The sequence below is a fragment of the Vidua chalybeata genome, chromosome 2, assembly GCF_026979565.1.
Source record: "Vidua chalybeata isolate OUT-0048 chromosome 2, bVidCha1 merged haplotype, whole genome shotgun sequence".
Taxonomy (NCBI): domain Eukaryota; kingdom Metazoa; phylum Chordata; class Aves; order Passeriformes; family Viduidae; genus Vidua; species Vidua chalybeata.
The window spans coordinates 74,353,686-74,364,562 of record NC_071531.1 but is presented as its reverse complement, the minus strand read 5'-3'; the positions used below and the strand labels follow the sequence as shown (position 1 = coordinate 74,364,562).

General features: G+C 49.8%; 1 protein-coding gene across 1 annotated transcript; it reads left to right on the top strand.

Annotated features, from left to right (window-relative positions):
* The first annotated feature begins 5,272 nt into the window (after positions 1 to 5,272).
* LOC128784098 (C-type lectin domain family 4 member E-like) lies at positions 5,273 to 9,864 on the top strand. The gene is made up of 6 exons (XM_053935393.1): positions 5,273 to 5,312; positions 6,207 to 6,308; positions 7,680 to 7,772; positions 8,097 to 8,248; positions 8,461 to 8,588; positions 9,284 to 9,864. Exons 1-6 carry the CDS (start codon positions 5,273 to 5,275, stop codon positions 9,429 to 9,431), a joined length of 663 nt encoding a protein of 220 aa, XP_053791368.1. The 3' UTR covers positions 9,432 to 9,864.
* Positions 9,865 to 10,877: the final 1,013 nt, after the last annotated feature.

Genomic DNA, 10,877 nt, shown 5'->3' with positions numbered 1-10,877 from the left:
CATGGGAGAAACAATCCACAGTGGGCCTTCAGATCCACCTGGAGGAAAAAGACCTCTTCTTGACTCAGAGCTGATTCCAGGCTCACCTGAGGCAGCAGCAGTCCTGGAAAGCCAAATACTCAGTGGTGCCTGGAATGGCATGCCTGCCCAGGCCAGATCATGCTGCAGAGGAGGCTGAAGAGACAGGACTCCTGCTGCACATGACATCCCATCCAGAACATCACTGCCTATTGAATTGCCTTCGTGTCCTACTGTAGACCATTGGTCACCATGGATCTTCCTTTGCTCCATCTCTTCCCACTTCCTGCCTCCTGTGTCCTCTCTTCTCTTTCCTCAGGAAACACCAAGTGCCTAAGCCACCCTGACTGAACAGTGTCACTATAGGACACGAGAAAGCATGACGTGAGCCACTGCTATTGTCAAGGTAAAAAGGCAAGTTTATTTTTCTGACTCCAGCATTTATAGTTTTCCAAAGGTGACAGCGGATTGGAGGGTGAAAGTGCCACCTCTCCAATGACACTGGACAAACTACTAGTCCATCAAATTTCTCTGCCTCTATGAAGGAATGCTAAAATAATAAATTATTTACAGAAAGTGTGTGAGAAAGTTTGCTACAAGAATGTAAACTCAGAAGGCTTTAGAAAATCTTAAAAAATCAGGGCGACAGAATAGTGCTGGCTCCCCACAGGGAATGCAATTGGGTGTACAGCTCCTGTCTGTACACCTCTCTCCTACCTATGGAAGTGATTCCTCTTTCTGTGTCCCAGAGAGAGAGGGGAATTAATTCTGGAGACAAGGTGCCCAGGAGATTTGGCTTCCTAATCCAGTGGGAGCACTTGTATGAACAGCAGTGCAGGTGCTGCACGTGGCTGCAGGTGCACGTGCACAGCTCAAGGCAGCAGCGAGACACAGCACGTAGGGACAGTAGGTCCTACATAACTTTCTTCCTACATATGGAAGAAAGAGGAAGTATATATGCAAAAAATCCACACAAATCAGCACAGACAGTAAGCAGCAGGATGAAATCCTGTTGGCAGAGAAAATGTCTGTTTACACCTGTACAATGTGGCCCTGCAAGTGAGGGCCCCTCCATCTACACCTAGAAACCACACCCTGCAGTGGCACAACTTCTCCCAACACCAGCCTGGGGTGCTGGGCTTGCCACTGGCTGGAAAGGCCTGCTTTGTCTGGGGTCTTTAGCACCATTCCCACGTGTTTCTGGCTTTTGCCATGCAGGATCCCCCTTAGGCCTCCCTTCTGCCATAACTCTTAGCACACAAGCAGGACAGGGAGCACATTTCCTCTCTTCCCTCCTCCACACAAGAGCCAGCCCAGCACAGGAGGGTCAGGCCTGCTGTGGTGCAGTCAGCTGAAGGTGCACAGTCCCTGAAGGACAGAGCTGACCAGCAGGTTCCTCTGCTGGGTGTCCACTCCTGGGGTCAGCCTGCGGTGAGCAGCAGCCCCTGCCAGTCTGGACATGGCCCCTTCCCATTGGCTGTAGGAAGAAGGTAGGATTCCATTCATCATGGATTGATGCCCATGGGAAGAGGGTAGGAGGAGAACAAGGGTGAGTCGTCCTGGGAATTTGGGATGAATCAGGATCTGGAAGAGTCTGTCTCCATGTCCCTCTGAGCCCTGAGAGCCCAGGTCCTGGAGCTCATCATTCTCTGCAACATCCTGAATCCCAACATGTCAGTCTCTGCACACAAAGTGGACCTCAGCCTCTACATGCTCAACAGTTCTGCCTCTGGGGAGCGTGAGATCCAGCAGAGCCCATCTCATCCTTGGGTCCTCCATAATCTGTCTCACAAAGATCCATGAAAAGGAGCCTCCAGTGTCCTCCTGAATTGTTTGTACTTTACTGCTGAAAACAAAGCTCAGAATGTGCAGCACAAGTTGCAGAGCCTGACAGCTTCCTCTGTGAGCTGCCCTCACACACTGCTGGAGCTCAGGGCGATTGTGATAAGTTAGAAAAGACTCTTTGTTCATCAAGACAGAAAGGAGAAGCCTTGTGTAGATAACAGAAAATCAAAGGAGAAGCCTTGTGTAGATAACAGAAAATCAAAGGAGAAGCCTTGTGTAGATAACAGAAAACCGCCAGACAGAAACTAGCTAGTATGTTGATTACTTAAGCTGGTTGTGTAATTAGAACTTAGGCGCATATAACATATAACCTTATATGGAAAAGACCATTACAGGGCCGTGGACTTTCGCCAAGGAAGAAGAGAGGAGCCTTCCTCAAACGAACACCAGAAAGTAGAAGAAGACCCCCTAGCAACAGAGGGCGCAAGCGCAGAGTACACCCAGAGATACCGCGGCCCCGGAAGAAAAAGAGTATAAAAAGACTGTGGGAAGGGGGAAACGGTGTGAGCCGTTTGTGGCGCGGTAACTCCCCGGCTACACCCAACGCTGTTTGCTTGCCATCGCTTGCTGTAATCAATAAATTTCTGATTGACTCTTGAAAGGCTGAACAAATTATTTGCCTCAATTTATAACACTCTGGGGCTGGTTTTCAGGCTGTGAGAAGGCAAAGCACCAGGCACAGTTGCAGCAGCTTTCTCTGGGATTAATTCTCTCTTCCTATGTTGTCCCTGCTGCTAGCACTTCTGCTGTGTTTTCTGCCTTTTGCTTTGTTAGTATTTCCTTCCAGGCTACTTGCCAGTATGTCATTGTTGCAGATAAGTCTTTCCCTTCAAGTCATTTGGAATTCCAGAAAACTGGATAGCAGGACTGCTCAGGGGATTCAGGTTGATGGAGAGACTGCCATCAACCACTGAGAAAGAGAAAATGTCCTTCACCAAGTTCTTTTCTGAACAGGAGCACACTTGCTGTTCTTTGTACTTGGAATTCTCTCTCGCCTTACCCATCCGACTTCATGCTGCTCAGATGGCCTGGACAACAGTAAGTGATGAAAATAGGAGTATGACTGCAAAGAGCTGTGTGAATTCAATAGCTGCCACTATTTGAGGGGTCATTGGCCCCAAACCGCTGCTGTGAAAGAAGAATATGACCACCAGCTTAACAGTAAAATCAGTCATCAGCAGAGACTTGTGGGGGTATCAGGGAACTGGAGAATTGCAGTGCTGCAAATATCCTCCCTTCCCTTTCCTGGTGTCCCAGTCCTCTCCAGCTTCCCAGTGCAGATGTGTATCTCATGCAGAACTATCTCCTTCTCTGATGCCATTTGAGTTAATGTCCCTTGGTGTCTTGTGGTGGGAACACAACCACCGTGGTCTCTGCGGCTGAGATGCTCCTCCACTCTTCCAGTGGCCCAGACAGCAGCAAGTGATAAAGATAGGAGTGTGAATGCAAACAGCTGTGTGAATTCAATAGCTGCAACTATGTGAGTTTCTTTGTCCCCCAAACCATGGCTGTTATAGAAGAACATGACCACCAGCTTAACAGTAACCAGGGCATTAGAGAAAGACTTCTGAGGCACAGAAGAAACATTACGAAAAAATGTTTAGATGAAGCAAGAACATTGAAAAAGAGAGAGGAGAGAGGAGTGGGATGGAAGTGGCCATCAAGCCCAGGGTGTTCTGCAACTTGGCCACCTCTGTCTGTAAGAAGCTCCCTGACAGCTGAGTGCTGTGGGTGCCCTCTCTCGTGGCTCTGATGGGTGCAGCTGGCACAGACCCACAGTTCTGCAGGGTGACAGTGTGACCCTGTGTATCGGTGCTGGGATCCCCAACTCAGGAAGAATGATGTGTAGGACTCCAATGATTTCAGAAGGCTAATTAATTACTTGATTATAATATACTATACTATAACTATATTAGACGATATTACACTAACAAGAACTATCACTAAGTAATTAACTAGAAAACTCCTGACTCTCTCCTGAGAGTCTCGACACACACACATGGATCCAACTGGTCAATGAATCCAAAACACCTTCACCAGAATCCAATCAAGCAATCACCTTGGGTAAACAATCTCCATACCACATTCCACATGGGCACAAACACAGGCGCAGCGAATGAGATAAGAATTGTTTTGATTCTTTTTTCTCTGTTTCTCTCACAGCTTCTCTCAGGAGAAATCCTAAGAAAGCTAAGTTTCTCTCTGTTCAGAGGACTTGTGAATACCACATCCTGTGCTTTCACCTGTGGTTCACAGGCTGCTGGAAGAGGTGTGGATACTCACGAACCCTACATCTCCAGTGGGAAGTGTGTGGGACCAGGGGAACCCCTGCTTCCACAAAGGGGATGTGTTCTTGCAGCTGCACTTCCTGGGCGGCTGATGGGAGACTGGAGGGTGCACAAGTCTTGTTAATGTGGTTCCATGTGGTGTGAGAGCTTGTGAACATTGGTTACATAAAGATGGTTAGAAATGTAGGCTCTGATCCTGCCTGCAACCTGTTGTAAACAAGATAACAGAATCAGAGGATGTCTTCTACAGAGAGCTCAGGCTTGTCCTCACTTGTAAGCAGTTCCGTGCCCTGATCTTCTGATGCTTCAGCTGAAATTCCTGAACTATTGCTATGAGCTCTCCTATTCCTGTGTCTCTGCACCCATGAATCCCTCTCCACAGGGAGAAACCAGCTGATGGAACATCTCAGTCAGTTCCATATATGTCCTGCAGCTTTTGCAGTCACAACCAAGTGAGACTTCATGATCTGTCATGCACATGGACTCTGGCACTGCCTAGCGATCCTTCTGCCCCACAATGCCAGGTCATATTGAACCCCTTTGCTCAAAGCCCCAGCCTCCCTTCCAATGGAATTAGCTCAAAACAGTGTTGGCAAGTTCTTTGTTGTGCTCAGGATGCACATGGACACTGCTGAGACTCAGTCACAGATATGCTTTCCTCTCATTTTTGGCTCCCATCTGCAGTGCTCAGTGGGATTAGCCCTTTGCTAGCAAATGCCAAATATATCTGCCTGTGCATGTATTTCCACACACATGGACCCTCAGCAGGAGAGAGCAGGCACCAGAGAGGGAAGGCCATGTATGACCTGAGAAACTGCCTGAGGCTGAGCAAAGGGAGATTGTGTGAGCTGCAGAGATGCTCCTCTTTATTTGTTTTCCCTTCTCTTGGTCAAATTCTGGGTTGCAGTGAGTATTGTGTGAAATGTCCTGCCACGGCAATGATGGAAGTTCCTCAATTCCCATGTGCTGTGGGGTACACCCAGGGTATGGCTTTTAGAGGCCACCAGATTAAAACCTATGAAGGCTCCTCACCAGTGTGGGAGGTGGCCTGTGCAGGAGGAAGGCTCTTTTGGCCACACTGGTAACAAAGACCCTTGGAGAAGTGTGATCCTCTTGTAGAGATGATGAATGGCCAAGGGAGAATGAGTCCTGGAAGTGCAGGTAACCCCCATATTTTCCTTCCTTTCTGTCCTCCTGTCAAAGGAGTTGGGGGAAAGACAGAGCTGGGATGGATCCGGGGCATGGGGCGGTGGCTGGATTTCCTACCAGGAGATGGGGCTTAGGGCAAGAGCAAAGTAACGGATGGGGGAAGTGGGCAGTGCCCAGGCTGGCAGAATGACCTTTTCCTAGAGCCAGGGGAAATGGAAGTCCAGGCAGAGCATGCTCTGCTATTCCCTTCAGTGATGTGTCTGTAAACAATGGGGCTGAAGGGTGCTATCCTTCTGTGATTGCCCTGCTAAAGCTCTCTGCATCCTGCTGAGCACAAGTCCCTGCTCCCATCTCTGGTGTCTCCAAGGACAACCAGCCAGGGCTCTCCCAAGTGCCTCTTCGCCATGTGGAAACAATCCCTCTGTGTGTCTGGCTGTGCACACCCTGAGCTGGGCAGTCACTCCTTTGGGGGATTGTGCCAATGCAGAAAGGGGCTCACGGTACAGAGGCAAAATCCAGGTAGTGAGAGAAAGAAGCTCTAAAGAGAGAGGAAGAGGAGGGAGATGCAGAAAGACTGTTCAGTGACTGACAGGGTAATGGAAGGCAACAAGGAAGATGTGTTGAGGAGAAAGGAGTCTGACAGGACAAAGGGGGAGTGAGGTTTGGGCAGAATACAGGCACATCTTGTGATAAACAAGGAAATAAAAAAACAGCCTCATGGCAGCCCCTGTGCTACTGTACTCTGTGAGTCTGAGCCTCTGGTAGGGACAGCCTGCAGGACCTGCTTCCAGCACCTGTGGGGCTCTCCAGTCCCCGGCAGTAAGTTGTTGGGGAACAGAGCCCCCTGGATTATCCTGCTCCTAACTCTGGCCTGGGGCATGCTCACTCTTGCTTTGTGTTTTTCAGCCCCCACAGAAGAGAGAAGCTGCTCCTGGCTGAACATCTGGGTCTTCCTAATTTTTGCCCTTTTAATCAAAGCTGCCTTTGTGTCCTTGTGCCTCTACCTTGGTGAGTTCCAGGTGTATTATTCCCTCAGGATGAAGGGCTCAGGTGACTTCCTTTGGTCAGGTGGAAAACCCATATCCTAGACCCTCTGCCAGCAGGAAAATGCCCTTCACCAAAACACAGGTCAGAGGTCCCTTCTCATGCAGCCTGGCTCTTTGTGAGAACATATCTGAAGCTTTTCATCCACCATTTGAATCTCTGGCCATAAGACAGACCTCGTATCCAAGAGATCTGGCTGTGTAATGAACTGCCTGTGGAGGCAGCAAGGCTGTCAGAGCAGTTTGCTCTAAGTCTCTCTCAGTCTGCATGAGCTGGGGGCTTGGACAGCTCTTCTCTGATGGAAGTGTTTCCAGAGGACTGTGAGCCAATGATTTCCTATCCTGCTTTCCCAGGAAGGCTAAGGCAGTACCAGTGTCTCTCAGCCAAGAGAAGTTTCATGGCTAACTGAGGAATACACTGACCCTTTTTGATCCCTACAGGGATGAACAGCTCCACAGCAGGTCAAAGCCCTCAGCTGAACAAAACTAAAAGTCAACTTTCTTCTCATCCTTTATCTTTGTGTAGGGATAAGGACACCTTTATTGGCAATGGGGGTGGTCAGCCAGGCATTGCCCTTGCCCACCGCCTCTGAGCCTTCTTCCATTACAGCAATTCACTAATCAGGCACTGGAGCCACTAGGATTGTTCTGCTCATAAGTAAAAACACTTCTAAATTAAATGACTGATGATGAATCTGGATTGTTAAGCATCAGGATCCAGGCATCTGGATTGTTCAGCACACCCTGATCAGCTCCTAATCCATCCTCCTGTGTGTTTGAGTTACTAGTAAGTCCTTGGGATTGTGGCTGTGGCCTGTCACCAAGAGTGCATTATTCCCCACAAACTGGAGCTAGTAAGTCCTAGGGATTTATGCTGCACCTTGGTTTCAGCAGCTCCAGCTGTCAGTGGTTCCCTTCACCTGGACTGGGTGTTGCTGATGGAACAGGCCCAGCTGGAGGTAACTCCTCCAAATGCCTGTTGATGTGTAGCTGAGGAAGAGACAAAGTGTGAGAATGAGAGGCTGCTTTGTAGACTGGCAGCTGGGCTGTGGGTATGTGCATGGCAGAGTGGCTGTGGTTGGGAGGGATCACTCCTGCCCTGTGTGTGGCATGTCCCCAGTGGGATGTGCTTCCAGGGGTCCCTCTGCTGTCTGACTTGGAAGACGGTCCCTTTCTGGCTGGGAAGGCAGCTGTGCCACTGGTGTGGGCCAGGAGAGGTGACAGCTGGGACAATGCTTGCTGGGGAAATGGTGGAAGGAGAGTCAAGGGGCCAGAGATGCTGGGTGAGGAGCTGGGAGGAAGGGGTAATCCTGCTGCCTTTCCTCTCCCTCTGCAGTGGTTCCCTTCAGCCACAGCAGTGACCAGCCCTCGGCCCTGCAGCAGCAGTTCTCGGAGTGGGAGTGCGACTCAGCGCTGCCACAAGGCACAGGTCAGTACTCACAGTGTCCCCTCTTCCCTGGGGCTAAGGGCCTCAAGGAGGCTGTACCAGGGCAAGTCAAACCACATCCCCAGGAGAACTTTGGAGACACCTGAGATCCCCTTACAAGGATTGCCACGGCTTTGGATACACAAACCTCACTGGTCATAGTCAAAAGCAATGGGGAGAAATGTCTGTACTATCCCTGTGTTTTCAAGCACTTTCTGTCAGGAAATGTCACTGAGGAGGACATGAGCACTGTCCCTGGAAAATCTGGATCTCTGCAATCACCCTCTCTTGTTAGTAGCCTTCATCTCTCTGCCTCTCCCTGCACAGAGAGAGGCTGGACGTGCTGCCCAAAGGGCTGGAGAAGGTTTCAAGGAAGCTGCTATTTCCTGTCCCCTGACACGATGTCATGGTCTGAGAGTGCACAGAACTGCACTGGGATGGGCTCCCAGCTGGTGGTGATCAACAGCAAGGCAGAGCAGGTAAGTGCACAGGGCTGAGAGAGGGACCCAGCAGGCAGAGACACAGTGCTGGCCCTGGAGGGGACTCAGAGCCCCTGAGTGTCCTGCAGGGGAGGGGGAAGGTCCTGTCTGCACCTCTGCAGCACCAGCCCCAGCCCACAGGGACTCCTGATGCCTCTCTGTGCTCAGTCCTGCCCCTCATGGACATTGCACTCTCTCTCTCTGATTGCCAGGAATTCCTGTCTGTGCAGATAAGACAATCTAAAGAACCTAAACCAGACAATTTCTACATTGGTCTGTTTTTGGAGAAGGTGGGCCAGTGGCAGTGGGTGGACAAGACTCCATATAATGGGACACCAATGTGAGTATCTCTGGGAGAAGAGTGTTTGGTGTGACTGCTGGTAGGGAAAGAAAGTAGGAGAGATGTGAGAGGTTCAGCTGGTGCATGAGAGGGAGTTATGACCCCTCTGCCTTGTGAGAGATCAAAGATAGAGCAGGAGAGGGCTGTGTAGGACACCAGGTTCACATGGCCCCATCTGTGCTGAATTAACTACCTGAGAGATGGAAGTCAATGCTATAGGCATGGAAAGAACTAAAACTTGCTGGCAGCAAGAGCCCTTCAAAACCCTGATGACCAGCGTGGCCTGACCTCTATTCACTGCACCTGTATGTACAAAATGGCCTGTGCTGAAATGAATGGAAAGAGATGGGACACAGGGAGAGAGCACCAAGGCTGTCCCTGATGTGCCTTCTTCTGGAGAACACACTTGCCCTGGAGGCCAACACTGGCCTCTGCTGGGAGTGAGGTGCGTGGGGTGAGTGGTGGTGATCAGTTCCCCCCAGCAGGATGGAGCAGGGCCCTGTTGTGCTGGAAGGCTGTAGGAAGGAGGCAGGTTTCCATGTGTCACTGGTGCCCGTGGGATATGGAGTGGGAGGAAGAGCACTTCTGTTCATGAATCAGCATTGGGAATGTCTGTCTCTTGTTTTCAAGTCTTGCATCCCATTGTGGCCTTTTCCAGTGGACACTGGGGAGTAACAAGCCTGTCTCTGTCCCAGGTTCTGGCGCAAAGGAGAACCAAATAATTTCACTGGTGAAAATTGCGCTGTAATGCATGTGCCTACACAACCTCCTAACAACTGGAATGACGTCAGTTCAAGTTTGGAGAATCATCGAATTTGTGAAGTTGCAGCAGTAATTGTGTGATGGAAATATCCCTGTCCTGAGTAAAGCTGGGAGCTGAGCAGGGAGCTGGGAACATTGCTGGGAGGGGTCAGGAGCTCTGGCACATCTTCACTGTGTGGGGTAGGACCATGTGTGTGGAAGTGCAATGAGCTTTGTCCAGCATCCCCAGTGCATGTGGTGGCTCAGAGAACACAGGGAGGCTCAGGCTCTTTGAAGCAGGTCCTGTGTTCTTGTGTCCTCTTCTCTCTGAATGGGTCCAGCAGCCTCTGGCAGAAAAGAGATGGACTTCTCTAGGAGGAAGGCACAGGAATGGAAGGCAGTTATCCAGAGATTCAATGTCCTTTGCCTCCTTGAGCAGAGCTGTTTGCTTTTTGTTGAGTCACACGCAAAATGTTCTCTAGCTGTACTGGTTTTGCTGAACAAATTCTGAAATCTTAGACCAGAGAAAATACAATATCACATTAACGAAAAAAGGTCCTGGGTTCTGTGTGCATATCTCTCTTTCCTTTTCCATCTCTAAGCTGTGGGGATATAATCTGCAAATCATGGAATAATTTGGGTTAAAAGGGACTTTAGAGGGTATTCTAGTTTCAAGGCCCCTAGGTCAAGGGCAGGGACACCTTCTGCTAGACCAGGTTGCTCATATCCCCATCCAGCCAGGTGTCTTGAACATATTAGAGGTGGGACATGTCTCCTGTGGGCAACTGGTTCCAGTGCCTCACCACCTCACCTTCCTAAATATTAGGAAGGAAGCACTGTTCCTCCCTAGTATTTAATCAGAACCTGCCCTATGTCAGTCTAAAGCCATTTCCCTTTGTCCTATCACAACATTCTTGTGTACAAAGTCCCTCTCAGCAAGGCTATTTCCACTGCTGTAGCATTGACACTTGTAGGAATTTGACTTCATTCCATGGGATGCAGTTAATAACACAAGCAGATGTGAAGAAGTGTCACAGGCAGCTGTGAGAAAACAGTTGTCACCAGAGACCTGTGGTGGTACCAGGGAACTGGAGAAGTGCTGTGCTGCAAATATCCTCCCTTCCCTTTCCTGGTGTCCCAGTCCTCTCCAGCTTCCCAGTGCAGATGTGTATCTCATGCAGAACGAAATCCTTCTCTGATGCCATTTGAGGTAATGTCCCTTGGTGTCCTGTGCTGGGAACATGACCACCATGCTCTTCAGGGCCTCTTTAGGGCTGAGATGCTTCTCCCCTCTTCCATTGCTTTCTTCCCAATTCCAAGCCTTACCTTTCCTCACAACTCCTACTTAACCTATTTCTTTACACCATTTTTGTCTCTTTGCCTCAGCCTACTCTCATTCCCTGCTGGCTCTGCCTAAGCCCAGTTCTCTGCCTGTGAGCACAATACAACTTTCTTCAGTCCCCCTAAGTCCCACATCTAGACCCAGAGTCAATGTGCCTCCCCTGGTGACCCACTGCCAGACAGGTCTTCTGGTTTGGGGACTTTTAT

Coding starts and splice junctions, on each gene's coding strand:
- LOC128784098 (XM_053935393.1), top strand. CDS start 5,273: ATGATGAATGGCCAAGGGAGAATGAGTCCTGGAAGTGCAG. Junction 7,773..8,096: donor AGCGCTGCCACAAGGCACAG/GTCAGTACTCAC, acceptor CTCCCTGCACAG/AGAGAGGCTGGACGTGCTGC. Junction 8,249..8,460: donor TCAACAGCAAGGCAGAGCAG/GTAAGTGCACAG, acceptor TCTGATTGCCAG/GAATTCCTGTCTGTGCAGAT.